Raw genomic sequence first — 19,856 nt, 5'->3', positions numbered from 1 at the left:
AAATAAATACCTTCCTCTATGAAACTTAGAGAACTTAAATACACTCTAACACATTAGAATGAAAGACTTTCTCCCTTGAAATTGGCTTTCATCACAACACAATCACAAATATAAATTATAAACAATCATCACATTCCATCATCAACCCTTTCGTCTCTTCATTCAAGCATCTAATCTCTCTTTTTAACATATAATCATCCTCTAATCTCATCTTCAAACCTTTCAAATATAGTATTTCTCATACTTCTAAAATAAACCATTTAAAATCCATCTTTCCTACAAGCGACAACAATGGTTCGTCCAGTGAGCAGTCACCGAAAGAAAAAATAATAAAATTCGACTAACGAGAGAGTTTTACTCTCCCACGAACAAGGTAATTGGAAGAAATTTTCATAAATTCGCTCATCATGTGATACTCCCCTACATCCCTGACTTTCACAAAAATATCCACACAAGAAAGACTCATATCAATGATCTTATCACACCCTACCAATCATAATTGAACATAGATTCATCAAGAGCTCTTAGACCAAACATGCATACCAAAGAATCATACATGCAAACCTCAAGACCAATTATTCTTAAAAGAGCAAAAGAGAAACTTACTGTATTGCTCGTGAAAAAGTCATACAATATTCTTCGATTTCAAACAAACATAATGTCATAAACTTAAAAAAAATGTAGAGGAAAAAGAAGATTATATTTTCCTAGAGAAATAACAAGTTTTATAAAATGAACTCAATTTAACTAATTTCTATTTATAACAAAAAAAAATTTAATAATAAAATAATCAAAAATTTATTATAAAAGTTGTACCTCATATTATGGTCTTACAAAATTCACGATATTATTTAATGATTATGTCAATGATCACAATTTATACTTTTCAAAGCATGAAATAACTAATGTGAGCAGCCTTTATTGAAAGTACTCTCAATTTCTTTACTTAAGAAAATCCTTTTGCATGACCAATGTGAGTTACCTTTTATAGGAAAAATATCTATAATAATTAGCAAATATTTTTTGGACATAATTAAGCAAAAATAAAAATAAATATAAAAATATGAATTCATTAAAAAAAATTATCCTTGAAACAATATGTTGATAGAAAAAAAAAAGAAATAGTCTAAATATACTTAATTAAAAAGTATAAGTATTTTTGATTATTTTTTGGGTTCCTACGGGCTATTGTAATAATTTGGTAAGTGATGTTAGCAGTGGGCAAGCTCTTGCAGCTTCCTCTTCCTTCGCTTGTAAACCGTGGGCTCAGATCTTCAAAGCCAATTTCAATTCGTTTTCGTATAAATACGTCATCTTCTTCCCCAATTCCCCCCAACGCATTTTCACAAGACAAACACAAACACAAACATCTCTCCGACAAAGTAATGGTGGCGCTCCTCGTAGCAACCTCCTCGGACCCTGCTTCCATCAACCCGGCCAATGCGTTGTTGGCCATGCCCGGGTGGCAACCCGGTCCCCATTTCCAGGTTCAAAGCAGCAACCATTTATGGGTACCCATCATGCCCCTTTTGCTGTTTTAATTGTTATTTTTGGTTGTGTTTGGTCCATTAGGATGATATGAAGAGCTTTGTGAATGAAGGGGTGAGGGTGTTGCTCCATGCAAAGAGCATAGTGGAGGAGGATGATTTGGACAGGAGGTGGGAAGAGGTGACTGGGGAGGTTGTTAATGAGGTCATCTTCTTCAGCAAACACACTGCTGTGTCCAACAAACCTGCCCTCACTGTCCACCCTATTGGTAAGTTCTTCACTTTCTCTCTGCTTCTTTTTGTGTGTGTGGAAAAGTGTGTGTCTTGTAATGATCTTGGGTGGTGTGGGTGTGGGTGTGTGTGCAGGAGTTCCTCATTTACGTGAAGGTGATGTTCCACCTCAAGGTGGCAGACCTGGATGGGCAGCGCTGCCAAATCCTAGGATGGGGCCTTGGCTTCGCCTTTTGAAAAACATTGCCCAGGCTCATAATCTGGTCCCTGAATTCGAGGTTTGTTTGTTTGTTTGTTGTTTGGTTGGTTGGTATTTAGACTAGTTTTCTTTACTTGGCTTTTGATGTTGTTTCTTGGGTGACGTTTTCTTTCATTGGCTTTTGTTTCTCTAGTAGTTATATCTTCAGTACTTCTGGTTTAGATTCAGCAGTCCTGCAATTGCATGTTTCCTGTTGAAAGGAAGATGATGATGTTAAATTTTTAAAAGCAATTCTGGCAGAATTTAATCTGTTTTCTCAATTTAGATTACTTTGGAGGCTACTCACCATGGACCGTTGACAAATAAGCCGACCATGTTTCTAGAGATTGGTGAGTGTTTTTTCCTTCCTCCTAGACTTATCTTGCATTGATAGGTTAGATATATCGTATTTTACAAGTACATTGCATGATCTATTAGTTAAGTATTCGGAAAATAATTTGTCGTCTCTGCATCCTCCATCTTTTGTTTTCAGATCAAGTTGGTGTTCATTTTGATGTTTAGTCCCCTTTTCCATTCAAATCCATTTTCTCCTTTTTGAAAGTATTATTTACTTGCAAAGAAGGTTTGATCTTGTCTATGTTTTCCATAGGAGACGGAATATTGTATGTTAAAGAGAGATAGAGTGGAGTTTCGAGATCAGTGATGTTATTGTAGTTTAATTCTTCACTTGAGTATAGAGGGCATCTCTGCCCTTCCCTCTCTATGTTCCTCTGTTTATTTTTTTAGGACATTGGTTCAATGGGTGAAATTGGTTTCCACCAAAAGAAAATTCCCTTAGCTTTTTCTCTGGCATCAATTTAGGGTAAGATAGGTATTTCTATCACGTCTCACCTCCTTGGACCAAGAACAGCACCACTCTCACTCTTTTTTCCTTCCCATAGAGGTAAATGAAGAAGAGTTAGTCTGGCCAGGGGTTTCCATAGCGAGCGTTTAATTAACAACTAACACTGTGTGCCGTTCTAACTTGGGTTTGAGAACTGGGTCACTTGATTGATCCAAGAAAAGGAATCCTCTCCCTCAAACATGGACATTCCACCTTCTTGGTTGACATTTGAGTTTTATTGAGATGGGCATCATTGGTTGAGTTCCCAGGAAATTGTGGTACTCTGCTTTTGATGCTGATCCATGCGAATTTGGATAGCTTCCTGGAAATCACCTTCTATTGCTCTTTGAAGGCTCATTTGAGCTTCGAGAAGGACCACTTACCAAGTCATCTTCAGTGGTATCTGGCAAGTTGGACCAATTGTTCGGTTTTGGACTGTAAATGACTATAGATTGTATCTCACCCCACCACTCACACACACACCAGAGAAGACTTTTGATGATCTTCAACTACATATTGATTCTCTGTTCCTTCCTCTCCTTTATTCCTTGTGGCTAACTCACTACATGCCATTGTCTTCTTTTCTTTCCTGCTCAACCCACCTATTTTTATGTTTTCTATAATAAATGTGCCAAACTTGTGCTGATTTTGTATCAGTTGGCCCAAGTTTTTCTCCCTAATCATACCATAATTTGTGGCTGCTTAACTTCATGCTCAAGTTATGCGAGAAGCTTCAACCAGTTGCGTAAAATTTCAACTTTAATACAACAACTCTTTTTCTATTCTGGTATAGGTAGTACTGAAGACTACTGGAAGAGACAGGATGCTGCTCAAGTTATGGCACAGGTTAGGCGATGTTCTTAATAATTTTTTTCATTACTTTTCCATCAATATGTGAATTTCCCTTTCACAATTTCTCCTGAGTGAAAAAATACTTCCCTCTAACTATCTAAACCATTATAAATGCTTTAGTGACAACTGATTGGTAATATTTTATTTAGTTTATTGAAATGATATTTTGTTTGGGTTCTTTTAGTTAGTCTGGGAAGGACTTGGACTTGGAGGTGGGACAGATGTAGGAAACTGGAGCAGGTAAATTTATTAAGCCAACTTAAATAAATGAAGTGACGTTTGTTTGCATACTCATTTTATTTGGCATATACTTCCCAAGGTCTTCCACATCTTGCTCTCTTTCAGTATCCTCAGATGCAATACATGTTTAATCTGTTCTTTGATCTTACAATTCCTTTCTTGGTGGACTGTACGTCTTCCTGAAACTTTTAAATTGTTTGTGTTATTGCATAATTATCATTAAATCTTCCATCTACAGCTGGTGAAAATTTTGTAACCTGAATCTAAATCGCTCTTACAGGGAGAAGAATAACAAGAAAATTCTCCTCGGGATAGGTGGTGGACATTACGCACCTCGACATATGGATGTAGTGTTGTAAGTAGTCAAATCAGTCACAGCGGATCATGTCTTTATAATTTTTTTTTTCTGATATCAAAGAAACTGAACTATGCAGCTATTGGATGTTATTAACTTCTGGGTTATTCAGAAAACCTAACGTAGTTTACTCTGCAGTTTGCCCCCCAGATTTGGACTTCTTTTGCTTTTTAAGTTTTTCATTATTGAAATTTACTCTCATCATTCGTTTACTTGGTATGCAAATGAAAACTTTTGTCATAGTCCTAATTAAATTGTTAAGTAAACATAGCTATTTGGCCGTCATCAACATTTTGATCAGTACATTATCCATAAACTTCCATCATCAAATTTAATGCCCCCCTGATGAAGGGCTATAAATTGTACATTCAAATATACTACGAAAATATATTGACTATAAAGTTTTGTATTGCGTCATGACTTAGAATGAATAAACTTTTAAATCCATTTGAGAAGATATATATATATATATATATATATATATATATATATAATTTTATGATCATGAAAAAGCTTTTTGTACCTTGCGAGTTGAAATTTTTCTAATTTTTGTGTGCATTATATTTTCTGTGTTTTGCTCAAATAAAATATGAATACTTACTCTGCTTATCCAATCTAGGAAAGATAATGTGTGGGTGGGTCACCTACTTTCTGGATATTCAGTGCCAATGGAAGATCCAAAGCAGTCACAAGGAGAAACAGATGTGGAGATTGGTGGAACATGGAGAGAGTCCATAAAGGCTGCATATGAGGCCACTAAGTCTGCCTTTCCTGGTGGTGAAATTCTTGCCCACCTAGACAACAAGTGAGTTTAATGAATATTGTCCTTATGCAATCAGAAATCTATTTGTATTGCTAATGACAAAGCAAGAACTGAATGCTATTTCTTGGCTGAGTGCTCAGTTGCCGAAGGCACATGGCACCTTGATTTGAAAAACTTGTTCAATGTAGAAATTTCTTTTAGCTATACCCAACATTTGCCGAAGGCTTTCCACATGCCATTCTCCTACAGCAATAGATTGTAAAGAAAATGGTGGAACAGCCTTTGGGTTAGGGAAAAGTGAAAAAGAGTGATAACTCCTTTTCCATCATCCCTGACTCCCTCCTAGTTCACGGAGTTTTGGGCATTCTTCTTCATGGGGGATTAATGAAGGCCTACTAAGGGAAAGTCACAAAACAAGTTCCTTGTAAAATCAACCTGGATCCTTCCTAGTTCTTTCCATTGGTTACCGTTTTCACTTATCAAGAGTCATCTTCACTCCTTCTAATGTCTTACGAGTGGCCAACCAAGTGGCGGATTTATTAGCCAAACATGGTATGGAGCTTTAAACACAAAGTTGTAGCTTTGAAGTTGATCTGGATTTTATTTGTACTGCTTGAGGGCAGAGTTATCACGTACAAGTTTTTGTAGGGTTTTTGGTGCCTCCATTTGATCACCAAAAAAAATGCAGTGAGCAAACTAGCCCCAAGGTTGCTCACTTTCCAAATTAGTTGTGATTCACATTCCCCACACCTCCATTGCTGACATATATTTTTTTTACTGGGTTTGCTTGTTAGTAGTTTTAGTTAACGCCTTCCTAACATGCTCATGTCAACTGCAAAGTTTTTGAGATTCAAAATGAGTACAGATGAGGGTTTTCTGCATTAGGAAAAAAAACAAGAAAGAAGAAAACACTATATGCATGCTGCTGTCGTTTGGACCTTGTTTTTGTTGCCAAATTACATATATTCTGTCCTTGATTACTATAATGATGTTCATAGGAGTACTTTCAAGGTTTCCTGTGTCTGTCCTTTTTTAGCTTTTATGGTTTTACACGGAGAAGGAAGTGGAATCTTTTGGGCGTATGTTGAAAATTAAGATATTTAAGTATGATTTTAGCTGTGAAGGTGATCCTGGCTTTGACATCACAGACAGACCTTAATGTTTTTTCCTTTTACTCAAGTTAGTGTTTACCCTAAACTAGTTTTTCTTGTGCAGGAGTTTCAAGGGCTGGCAGAGGAATGCTATAACAGGATTCCTTGCGGAGCAGAACATTAAAATTGGAAAACCAAATAGTTTCTATTGAGGACTGACTTTGGAGGATATTATGTCAACAATTCTGCAGATTTTGACAGACCGTACTACAAATTTTATTCAGTTGACAGCATTGTGATAGTTAATGAATAGCTGAATATATATATATATATATATATATATATATATATATATATATATATACACACATAAATTCCAATTCTTATGAAGAACAAACAATATTTATTTACATTATTTAAAATCATATAGCAGTACTATTTATGCAGAAGGTTGACATTAATGTAATGTTCCCAATGTTTCTAAAAACTGATTAGTTATTTAGTTGCGGTCAAACTCTTTAATAAAATAATATTAATAATTAAATAGTGAATAAATAATAGCAAATAGCAAATAAATATAATATAGCACTAGAAATGGCTAGAATAATACATTTTAGATGTTCTTTAAATTCAAAGATTCAAATATATCATTATACTTGGGGTTTCAGTTTTAACTAAATACAATGTTTATTAAAAATAACAAGTTTAAATCTAAAATAAAAAGAAGATTGAAAATTGATATAATAAAGTTATAAGAAATCAAGATATAATTAAAAGGTGTAAATTAATATAAAAATCAAGCTATATGTTTTAATGAGATAAAATAATAATAATAATAATAATAATAATACGTAAATTAATTTACACCTTTATAAGTATTATTAAATGTGTTTTTGTTTATCTTAGAATTTTTTTTATTAAATTAAAATATATCATTAAAACTTTTAGACTAATTTTGGCTGGTTTTGGATTGGTTTAATTGATTTTTTACATGTTTTAAATTATTTAATTTTTGTGATTTAATACGCCTTTATCAACTCAATTGATAGATTTGGCTTTTAAAACTATCCATTTTAAATAATAATATTTTGATCTATTCTTTCTTAATTCACTTCTAACTTACTACTTCAATTATCCTTAAATTATCACATCACATAAAAAGAATTAAAATAAATAATTAAAAAATATTGAAGTGGAAAGTTAAAAAATATCATTATCCATATTCACAACTATATGGTTGGAAAATTTTAATTCATTAAATTTTTTTTATATATTTTTATGCTACAGAGTTTATTTTATTTTTTTATTTTCACTCTTATTCAAGTCATGATCGGTTATAATTATTGATGTGAGATATGACTCAGTTTATTTATAACGTGATGTCTTATTTTTGTAATAACCATGTCATCTTTTATTGGTATGGTTCACAGTGACATTATGTTGACATTATAGTGACGTCATCTTTAATGATATCTTAATAAGGACATAAAGTTAAATTTTCTTTATTATCTATGTCTATATTTTTTCAAGTAAAAATTCATTCATATATAATGGTATAAATTTTTTCTCTTATTTCCATCACCATAATAAAAAAATTAGATAACAAAATATAATATTATAAATATCTAATATTAATATATATATATATATATAATATTCATATTTTAGTGAAAAAATTGTCAAATATTTCACAATTATATATAAATAAAATAAAATATTATGATAACTATCATTTATAAATTTTACATATTTTAATGAAAGAATTTGATAAAGTTAAAAAAGTTACATACTTTTATAAAAGTTAGAAATAAATAAATAAATGTTCAAATTTAAAATATTTAAAATATATCTTTACTAATATTTTTTCTTATACATACATCGATAAATATTATATCGAACAAAATCACACATCGAAAAAAAATAATTTAAATTTATGCATAAGTATTTTAATTTTTGAATTTCAATGTTAGATAGCATAAAAAAAATTATGATAATAACATTAAATTATTATATTACAATAAATAAAATATTTTTATGCAATTATAGAGGTAAAATTTTATTTATAAAAATGAATTAAAAAAATTATATAAAAATCCATCAAAATAATATTATAATAAAAATAAATAAAAAATAAAAATGTTTAAAAAAAGTAAAAATAATCAAACTATTTGATATAACATTAAATATATATATATATATATATATATATATATATATATATATATATATATAATAAAAATTATGATAAGATAGAAAATTTATTTTAAAAATTTGTCTAAATGTAAAAGTAGTTTTTGAGAGATAATAAAAGTTGTTTCCGTAAAACAAAAGATTTTCAAATAAAAACAAACACACAGAGAACTTAAACTGATTTGTAATAAATATTAAAAAATTAAAAAAAGTGTTAAAATTCCATGGACTATGTAGTTTTCATTATTATTATTTTTTTGTTAGTTTAGTTTTTTTAAACAATAAATGTTACGTTTATTCTTTGTTAGCATAAGAATTCAAATCCATGATATATTTTTTCTTCTTTCTATTTCTACTACTAAGACCACCTTGATCTCCGAAATTCTTAGTAACTTAAAGACTTGATTGTATTTATTCAAACTTTTTTTTTTCTGTGAATTTTACTTCCAATTTTTCTTTTCTTTTTGTTTTTTAAAATGTTACAAATTTTATTCTATTATGATATCTTCATTAAATATAAAATTAGCATTTTCTTAACTATTAAGCTGTCATTAAACATGCATTTAAACTAACTTTTAAAATAATGACCATATTTAACTGCCTCACTAAAGTAATGAATTATCTTTCTTTTTTTCTTTCTCTCTTTCTACTATAACTTTTACTTTGCTTCTTATAGGATTATGCCATTTATACTAATTCTCTTTGTATAAAACCAATAGAAATTGGTTATCATTTTTTATGTTTGCATTTCTGCAATTCAGAAAAACAATATTAGAGAAATTGGAAAATTAATAAAAATTATTAATAGTATTGGGTAGAAGTCATCTCTATCTTAAAAGTAAATTACTTTAGTGTTTCATATAAAAATTAATTTTAAGTGAAAAAAATTCAATTAAACATTAAAAGGTTAATTGGAGTTGGAGATGAATTTTAATATTATCTGATGTCAAACATTGTATTGACACACAATATTAAAAACATGTTACAAAATAGAAAGGATAACACTATAATGAATATAATCAAAACATGAAACTTAAGCTCTAACAACCAAAATATATCATGAATTAAGATTATATTTTATTCTATTTTTCAATTTTAATTCACAATTTTTCTATTCTAATTTTTATTCTTAGCTTTTAAAAATTCACAATTTTAGTCCAATCATTAATTTTGCATATATTTTTCTTTGGAAAATTGAACCTCATATATACATTACAGACGTCTTAATAAATGATTTAATTAATCAACTATAAAAATCATAAGTAAAATTGACTATTCAATCAAAATTGCCAATTTCCTAAAACATAGACACTAAAATCACCGGGAACTAAAAAGGAAACAATATTGTAATTCAGTCAAACAAATAAGTTGAAGAAGAAACTCAAATCAACATAACATAGAAGGAAATATTAAGGTAAATTCTATAAATTGAATTAAAAAAATCCAATAATGAATCCAAAAACGAAAAATGGATAAAAATTGCAAACATTAAACGTATAAATTAATTGTATTAAGGTAATAGATTAAAAAAATAAACAGAATAATTCTTTTTAAGTGTCAATTTTAGAAAAAAATATTTTTATTTATGTTGGTTTTCAAAATTCAAGATAATTAATTATTATTTTCTTTCAATTTTATCATTAGTTCTAGTCAAATTTGCAATTAATTATGCACTTACAATTAATCTGCCCGTATGGTAAAATATAACAAAAAAATCCATAATGAGAATTTTTAGAATTATATTATAGAAGCAAAATGAATTGCTTGGTATCAAAATCTTAGAATACGTGTAAAAGAAGATGATGTAGTATTTTTTTTTTTTAAATGACCAATATTTAAGATTTCAAATTAAAATTACGAAACATATTAAATGGCATTAACTAACAATAAAAGTCATATTAATTATTCTCCAAGAAAGAAAAATCATGTGACTTGACCAAAGTTTTCTTCTTAAAACACACATTAGTTATCATAAAAGAATTTTAATGCAAATTTGTTCAAGGAATGTTGTATCAACTACTCTTGAATAAAGTTGTTAAAAAGAACATAATGAATTTTTAACATTTACGGAAGACCATTTATTCTAGGAGAGACAGAGGATGGAATAAGATTGTGGATATTGTAAAACGACATAACAGAACAACGTTTTGGTGTGAAATTAAATTTCTGATGTCAGAAGGAGGATACAAAAACGAGGTACTAATTTAAAGCTCTAACAATACCTATTAAATATACATTGGTCCCCTCTTATACTTCACACTATACTCAAAAACAAAATAACATGTCAATAGTTTATCTTATTTATTATTTTAAAATTTTAGAGAAATAAATGTGTAATTAAATTTTTATATAGAACAAAATTTCATGTTTAGAAAAGTATAAATACTAGAAGGAATTTAAAGTGAAAATAATAATTATCATCTAATTACAATTATATGTGTTGATATTTTAATGAAATATTGAAATACTTTCTAAATGTCTTCATATTATATTAAAATGATTTATGTTGTTCACATTTGTGTTACAAAAGTATATTTTACTTACATTATAAGATGAGATAAATAGCACAAGATTTTGTTATTACGAAAGGAATACTTTTTATGTACCATTCTCCCTTGGACACTGCCAACTATAATACACTTTGAAATAACATCTTCTTCTCTTTGTCTACTTCTGTACTTTTGTGTTGCCAACTCCAGTCCATTCTTCATTGTCTTCTGCTTTAATTTCAACCATGGAATGTTTCTTTTGTAGCCTATGGTACTCTCTTCCTCTCTCTCCCCCCACCTGTTTGTTATGTGAACTGTGAAATGACTATCCACATTTTAAGTCTTAGCTCTATCTTTATTGTCATTTGGCCTATTTTTTTGTGAGTGATGTTAAATTTTTCTTTGTAATTGACATTGAATGTAGTTTTTTGTCATATTTTTGTTTCTTTCATTTGTGATCCTATGTATATATATATTACATATTATTGTATGTTTCATGGGGCTAAGAAGGTTTGACAAGTTGATGCTAATTTCTCCCATGGGTTGTGCTGGTTTCCTTTTTTTTTCATCATGTCATTGAGGTGTATACGTTATATCAGACCTTGAATTTTCACTGTACTTTTCTGGATTTGTAGACTTGTGTTTGATTTGTTTTGAGGGCTAAACCTCAATCCAATCAGAGTTCTAAAGGACAAAATATTGGTAGGGAATTTGATGGTGTCAAATCAATCTGAGTTTGAATATTTGTAGCTGAAAAGCTTTTCCAAAAGTTTAGGATTTCTAAACTTTTTCCCTTTGTCCTTTTATACATCGAGTACTACCCTAGGATTCTATTCAGTTTGTCCTAAACCAAATCTTTTACCAATAAAAGAAAAAGGATGCAGGAACATGCTTTTACAACTTTAGATATAAGCATAAACTCGTACTCTTAATGATTGGGATATGCTGAGAGGATATGAGATGCTTAAGTCATAATATGGTCCCCCAATTTGATTAGTTCTCAGTATTCTTAAAGCTTATTTTGAATTGCATTCTAGTTCGAATTGGTTCTAATCAACACTATTTGCTTCAAAAGTTGGTAATATATGTGTGGAAAAAAGGGTCTTACAGTCTTTGTAAGATAGAAATGGTTTCCCTTCTGCTGAAATCAAAATAAATATCTAAATTCTTTTATGAATAGTGAAATGTCACTTTTGTTTTGTCTTCTTGATTTGAATAGGTTATCTTTTGAGTCACTTAAAGACTGTTAAGATTTGTTGATTCATTCACACTAACCTAGTTATTCCTGTTTTCTGATTCTCAAGGTCCTATAAAGTATCGAGTGATCTGGCTAGTCTCGTTGATTGAATATACCTGTTGTAAAACAGTTTTTCATTGGTTTCAACTCTACATGGACAATGAAACTAGGTAACAAACTTTTAGTTTAATTCTGATTTCTGCTTTTGGTACTTTTATTGTCTCTAGCAGCTATACTTCACACATTCTCTTTGTGAGATAATAGGGTTAACTTATGCATACTATTGAATTTGTTTGGTCTTGATTCATAACTTCTCGTTTCAAGTATGGTTTGGTTATTGCCATTCATATATTGTTGAATATGATTCTTCCAAGTCCATCACATAACCATTCTTGACACGAATTTACTAAATTCCTTTATGTTGTTTATTGTGTTTGTTTTATGATCAAGTGATTTTTATTGTGAAAATTGAACCTGGCAAATTTTTATCTGCTATGTGAAAATGTATGCACATAACTAGAACTGGCTTCTTTAAATTCAAATATTGGCCTTGGCCTTGAATCTCAATCATTTGACTCCAATGACAGTGATGTAATATTCTACTGGATGCAAATTACAACACCACAAAATAAAGGAATGTGAAACTAGAGCCTGCACTGAAACAGAGACGTATAACAGATTCAAATCTATCACCCTGTGACATGGGATCAGTAGATTTCTCGACAACAAGTAAACTTGATTTAGAAAATGATTATGAAGCACAGGTCAGGGACTCTGTTTATTCAGCATCCCATTCTTCGCAGGAAATAGAGTCATTTGGGATGCTTCACCATGATATGGAATTGAAAAACTCCCTCAATTCACCAATCCATGACTCACTCGCTGAAACAGGTTCATTAGAGAGTTCTGCAAATCTCTATATGGACAAAAGTGTTACAGAATGTGAACCAGAACTTGTAATATGTCACAAAGAGACTAGTTTCAACATTATTAAGGATATCTGCGTGGATGAAGGAGTCCATACCAACGATAAGAGTTTTTTTTGGAGAAAAGTAGACCAAAACATCCACAAAACTTATTCTTCTTATGAAAGTAAAGAAACAGTGAAAGACAATGCTGGGATCAATTTATTAAATCCATCAGTAACAGATGAATCTGATCAATCCAAGGATTTTATGCAGCTCGATGAAGATGCAACTAGAAAACTCTCTGATAACGTGTATAAGGAGATTGTTGTGCCTGAAGATAACGTTTTGTTACAAGATTTAGACAGAGAGAAATCCAGGACATCAAGTGTTGAGGGTGATGAAATCAAACACGACCATGCAAAGGTATTCAACAATTTTCCCGCGTGCAACTTGCATGCTATTTATTAAAGTTAAGCATTGTCTAAACGAAATTCACCTTATGTTGTTGACAATATCTGTGAGTGAGAGCACTCATGTGAATGAATGGAGTAAAGATCCTTTATTTTTAATTATTATTGCAGGTTGATAATGACCCTGAGTTTCACTCCCAACCTGATAAGTCCAAAAATGTGATTAAGGATGATGCAGTGCTTTCTAGTCCAACTTTGGAATCAAAAACTGAAATCATTGGCAGTAGTAGTTCACTGCAGCAGAATGCAAACATGGAGCATAAGTTAGATCATTCGGGTCATGGAAGTAGTGAAGTCAGTGACAATAATTGTGGTCAAACTGAAGATGCAGACGCAAAAGATCAAGTTTTTCCAAGATTAGACGAGTCAAGTTCCTTCTCTGTTGGGTACTTAGGACCTCTACCTTATTGTGGTAGCATCTCTCTTCGATCAGATAGCAGCACAACTAGTTCACGGTCTTTTGCCTTTCCCATGTAAAAAAGAAGAAAAAGCCTCAAAACTTGTTAGTTTCTCTTTAAGCATCGAAAAATGAAAACACTGATTTGCTTCTGATTCTTGCAGATTACAATCAGAATGGAATAGCAGTCCAGCAAGATTGACAAAATCTGGTAGTAGGCATCACAGTAAACAGCAGGGTTGGAAGCACCGTTTTTTCTGCTGTAAATTCTGAAAGATTATCATTCCCTATAGCCTTATAATATAGTTCATATATATCAGTAAATTTTTCTTAGTATCAGGCATATACATATATCTCCATTGTTTGCTCCTATATGTAAGCACAAGTTCTTTTTCTTTGTGCCTTAATTGCATTTGTTTCTTACCTTTTTATTTTACCTATATATCTATGATCAAAATTTTATTTCCTTGTCAATAATTCACTGTAGATGCTATTTTTGAATGTTCATGGCATATGCTTTAAGCTATAAAAGTAACTACAAAAAACTGTGAAAGTAGTTGCAACTTGCAACACAGTTTAATGATTAAAGTCTCTTGAATCTTGATGTGGTTGCAAAAATTTAATGCTGCATGGATTTGTTCCAGCATTGGTGATGTCATGAGTGGACGCTCAGAAAATGTTCCTTTAAGAGTCAAAGTTCTTTATTGCCATACAGAATAGAGTTTTTGACATGAATGGAACTTCTTAGCTCCACCATCACTCCTTCAACCATAAAACATGAACACAACCCCGTCCCATTTCAACTTCTTCATCAACAAATGATTATATTAAAACGTTATTTTTGTCAAATAATTTATTTTCTTTTTATAATTGTCCATGTTTCTATTTTTAATTTTACCCTCTAAAAAATAACCATTTCTTTAAATTAAAATAATTGTTTTATCATTATTACCTTTTAAGTAACTGTTTTATTAGATTTATTTGTTTCATTCATTTAATATTTTTTTACATTAATCAATTTTAAACTAAAATAAGTATTTTTAATAAAAAATTATCTACAAAATAAATAAATAATCATTTATAATAAAATTAAAAAAATAATACTTATATTAATTTTTGAAATTAAAAAAAAAAAGTAAATACGTTGCTTATGTGTTTTCACAAGTTTCTTATAAAGCTAATTATATTTTTAACTTGTAATCTAATAAATAATCTATTGTTCTTTTATTGTATTCATTATGGAGATAATCATTTTTTTATCTTCTTAAACCAAATATTTGAATATCAATTATTTATTTTTAATGGTATTTTTCTTTTATCATCTATTTTAAATACTATAAATAATTGTATTTATATTTCTATTAGATTTTTGTTTATACTATTTTGATCACAACTAATTTAAAAAATAAAATTCCCTTATTCACAATGTAGCCTAATTACATGTACTTTATAAAAATTGATAATTTAAAGTGCGATTAGATTGAAGAATTCAAATAAATTAGAAATATAATTAAATTTTAGCATATAAATAGATAAAAATTATTTCGTATAAATAAAATATAATTAATTTATTATATATTTATAAGTGTAAATTTGATTTTGTGAGTTTCTAAACTTAATATATCTTGGGATATTTTGTAATCTTATAAACGTGATTGCATCAACGAACTGTGTCAATTTTATCTTTTCGATGCAGAAAATATTGGAAAATAAAATAAGTTAATTATAAAGAATAATATTAAACAATATTCATAATGAACCATAACAAAATAAAATTATTATAATTATTATAGTATTGGATCGTGCACAACATTATCCTTAAAGAGAATATATGAATTGAATACTTTAAAATATCGTATAAATCTAATCAAATAAATAGTATTATTAGTCGAAATCTATTTTAATTAAATTTGGATTTTTTCAATTCAATTTAAATTGAATTATATTTAGATTGAATCTACTTTACAATTAAGTTAAATTTAAATTTGATAACATTGATTTAATATATTTGATTATTAAGTTTATTAGATATGGTCGATCTCAATCAGCGACTCATGTCAACTTGGATCTAGTTCACTCGCTTCATCTCAATATTGATAGAATTTACTTGACTCAACTCTGAACATCTTAACTTGGAGATATGTCATGAATAAAACATACACAATCAAAAAAAAAAAATTTGAAAGAGAGGTTCCTTTGAAATAGAATAGAGTAAGAAACTTTATTTTTAAGTGAAGAATAAGACATTTGTTAACGAAGAAACAAACATGTAAGATAACAATGATGATGAAAAAGTATGTTTGCACCAAGTAATAAAAGGTAGGAGCAATTTGAAGTAAGTGTTTATATTTTGTGTGAGATGTACTAGGGCAAGTAAATGAATGTAAAATATTATGTGAGCTTAAGCGAATAAAGAGAAAAGAGAAAATGTGTTATTTGACATTATAGCTTCATAAAAATTTGATGACTTAGTCAAATTATTATTTTTTTTATTAAGGAAAAACATAAAGATAGACCAAAGTTCATAATGATCTTTCATTATAGTTAAATTCAAGTACATCTAGAGTATTCATCAATAAAAATAATTAAATATTTAAAACCAAAAATAAGACATTGACCCTTAAACATTAGAACAAACGAAAGAAAAATTAGTAACATCTACATTCAAAATGTCAAAGAAATAAACTTAACCTGTTTTCCTAATTGATGTGATTCTCATTATAGAGTTAGAAGTCTAATAAGTTAAGGAACCATCTTCTTTAATTTTGAAAAGTGAATATGACCTAAGCATTCATATAAAATTTTAGAAGATAAGGATGCAAAACAAGAAACACAAGCTAGTTCCAAAGTAGTATAGGTTTCTAGATTTACATCCTTCACCACTCAATCAACCCATACCATGTTCATGTATAACATAAGAATCAACATCAAAGGTTATTAAAAAATTCAATAATTTTGTTAATAGGTAAGAACAAAGAGAACAAATTTCAAGTTTGAAAACAAATAAAAGCAAAATTTAACCAAATCCATAATAAGCTACTTTAGATTTGTTAGTTAGGATTAAGAAATGAGACACTTTAGTAAAGAAAAGAGAATAAAGAAAAGAGAATAAAGAGATATTACCAAATATATGATTAATACCTAAGTTAATTATTCATGGACTTTAACTTCCTACAAATTTTGAAATGCAAGTTGTTGAAAAACTAAGTTCTCACTACTATACAAAAAGCTTATGGCGACGATTAGAATAAGCTTTTAACGACGATTCTAAAATTACCCTCAATTTATTCGTTGTTGTAAATGGAACGAATTGATGATAGTTCAAGTCATCGTTATAAACTTATAAATAAACGATATTTAGGCGAACAATCGTTGTTATATGGATAAAAATAAACGATGATTTTCAACTAGAACCATCATAGAAAAAAAAATTGTAACAAAAGATATGATGAACTTTGGATTTGTACAATAGCCACAATCTTGCAATATTTTCAGATACAGATTCATTTTGCAACTCTTAACAGTTCAACAAATATAGAACAAAATAGTAATGTTCTAAACAAAATTTAATACAATAAAAGTTCTATGAACTAATTGTTAACTACTCTAAAGTGTTATACATGTTAACAAAATGTTTTGCCACGTTGTTTGGACATAAGTTAATGTGTTTGAGTCTAACAGTTAATTTTTTTGTTAAGAATCTACAGCAAATGAATTGAAGTTTGGATAAGTGCATGTGTAAGTAATAAATTATTTTATAAATGTATTAGTGGATTCTAACATATTACCTTATCCCTAACTCTCTCAATACCAATTTGCACAATGGTCACCATCCATTGAATGATGTAGTAGTCACACTTATAGCCTTTAGTTCATTTATTACACTAAGTCCATAGTAATATTGTTAGATAAATTAAATGATAATAAAAAATTAAATGAATGATATAATATAAATATGGTTAGATCAATTGATCTTATAAATGAATGACTAAAATCAAAATTCATTACAAAGAGGATCATGGCCACATAAAATTTGTCCAACTTCTTGATTCTTTATAAAGAATTAGCTTCTGAAAACATCTTTAGTTCTTCAACAACAAATTGATTGTTACAAATAATAGACATCATATCATGATGTGTTTGTTTAAGAGATGCTAGCTTGTTAGCAAAATCCAATTTAAGACGTTACCAACTTTCAAAAACCAATGTAAGAGATAAACGAATTTCAAAGAGTTAATGGATTTAAAAATCCGATAAAACTATTAACCAGATTTTGAAATTCGATAGAAATGTTAACCGAATTTCAAAATTCGATACACATCAAAATATGGATTTCATAATGTATACTGGATCAAAATGTATATTGGATTTACATCAAGTGAAACATTTAGGTTTCGATGTAAATCTGGTTGTTGTACTTTAACTGTAATATTATAATATGTGGCTACTTTGTTTTGACAAGTAGTATTCATCGGTGGTTTCTAAGTTTTAAGACTATATAGTATTGTTTTGGGAAGGTACAATGGGACTTCTAGTAAAGATGTTATGTTAAACCTATTTAAGGTGTTTTGTAATATTAGTTAATTATGTTTTTTTTTTATATATATGGACTAGAGCACCACTAGTGTTCTATTATATAAATATATTTTATTGATAAAAAAAAACTAAATTTCGAAATCTGATTAACACGGATTTCAAAAATCAAAAATCGATTTTGAGATTTATCGAAAATCAACATCCGGTATGAAAATAAATATATTTAACAATTTTTTTAAATAATTTTTTTATTTATATATTCTTTTAAAAAATTATAATTATTTTTTAAGTTATTGTTATTTTATAATTGTTTTTATTATAATAATTATTTTATAATTTATATTTTTGTTACCTGTAGTATTTTTATTGTTTTAATTTTATTTTTAACTTTTTATTACTTTTTAAATATTATTCATTAATAGTTTTCTTTAATTTTTTCATATATAACTTTCTGATTAACTTTTTTATAATTATTTTTTTAATTTATTGTTTTGTTAGTTTTCAACTTTTTTTTATTTGATGAATGATTTTTTATTTAGTTTTTTTTAAATTGATTATATATTTTATTAATTTATTGTTTTATTATTTTTATAATTTATATTTTGTTACGTGTATTATTATATTGTCTTAATTTTGTTTTTAATTTTTTTTAATATATATAATTTAACTTTTTATGCGTAATTTATTTTTTTATTAATTTTTAAATATTATTCATTAATATTTTTTTATAAAAATATTTTATTTAAAAAAATATATTAATTTTTTATGATTTCTTTTAAGTTATTTTTTATTTACTTTTTTGTTAGTTTTTAACTCTTATTTTTTTAATATAAGAGTTTGTATTTATTTATTTTAAGTTTTTTTAATTTGTTATATATTTTATTTTTTTAAATTATTTTATTGTTTTTATAATTTATGTTTTTGTTACGTATATTATTTTTATTGCTTTATTTTTGTTTTTACATTGTTTTAATATATAGAATTTAATTTTTATGTATAATTTAATTTTTTTAATTTTTTAATTTTTTAAATATTTTACATGCATTATTTTTATTGTTGTGCTTTATGTTAATTTTATTGATTTTTTATTTGTTTCTTATTTTAATTATTCTGTTTTAGATATGGCTTGAACTCGAAGTGTCTCTACATACCTATTTAATACTTCTGTACAAGATGATAGTACACTGATTGAGAGTTTCGCACATGATGCAATTAGATGGAGATCTTCAACTTTTACTCGTAAAAGGTGTCGTCATGGTGAAGCTAAACAAGTTGCATCATTAGTTCATCCTCATGTGTCGATGACCATCAAGAAAATGTTATTCGCAATGATGTTGTTGAGTAGCACGAGGATGTTATTCAACAAGAAAACAAAGAAAACAAAGAAGACAAAGAAGGTGAATTTCTTGGAGATCCATCTAACACTTCTTTGTTAATGAGTTATGTCGATCATGTCGCATGTACTTTGTGGGATAATAAAGGATGACAAAGTTAAAATCCAATATAATAGGATGAAATCCATTTTTTT

At 28.4% G+C, this 19,856-nt stretch overlaps 2 protein-coding genes across 2 annotated transcripts; both read left to right on the top strand.

Annotated features, from left to right (window-relative positions):
- The first annotated feature begins 1,186 nt into the window (after positions 1-1,186).
- Positions 1,187-6,550, top strand: LOC114176115 (D-aminoacyl-tRNA deacylase). The gene is made up of 9 exons (XM_028061049.1): positions 1,187-1,487; positions 1,573-1,756; positions 1,854-1,996; positions 2,243-2,306; positions 3,594-3,646; positions 3,837-3,892; positions 4,173-4,247; positions 4,867-5,052; positions 6,226-6,550. The coding sequence occupies exons 1-9, from the start codon at positions 1,209-1,211 to the stop codon at positions 6,311-6,313; spliced, it is 1,128 nt and encodes a 375-aa protein (XP_027916850.1). The 5' UTR covers positions 1,187-1,208; the 3' UTR covers positions 6,314-6,550.
- A 4,384-nt stretch (positions 6,551-10,934) lies between these two features.
- LOC114174925 lies at positions 10,935-14,127 on the top strand. The gene is made up of 5 exons (XM_028059657.1): positions 10,935-11,051; positions 12,085-12,187; positions 12,605-13,348; positions 13,507-13,868; positions 13,957-14,127. Exons 3-5 carry the CDS (start codon positions 12,719-12,721, stop codon positions 14,063-14,065), a joined length of 1,101 nt encoding a protein of 366 aa, XP_027915458.1. The 5' UTR covers positions 10,935-11,051; positions 12,085-12,187; positions 12,605-12,718; the 3' UTR covers positions 14,066-14,127.
- The last annotated feature ends 5,729 nt before the right edge of the window (positions 14,128-19,856 follow it).

Source organism: Vigna unguiculata, chromosome 3 (assembly GCF_004118075.2).
Source record: "Vigna unguiculata cultivar IT97K-499-35 chromosome 3, ASM411807v1, whole genome shotgun sequence".
Lineage (NCBI taxonomy): Eukaryota > Viridiplantae > Streptophyta > Magnoliopsida > Fabales > Fabaceae > Vigna > Vigna unguiculata.
This window is presented reverse-complemented; position numbering and strand designations above follow the sequence as displayed.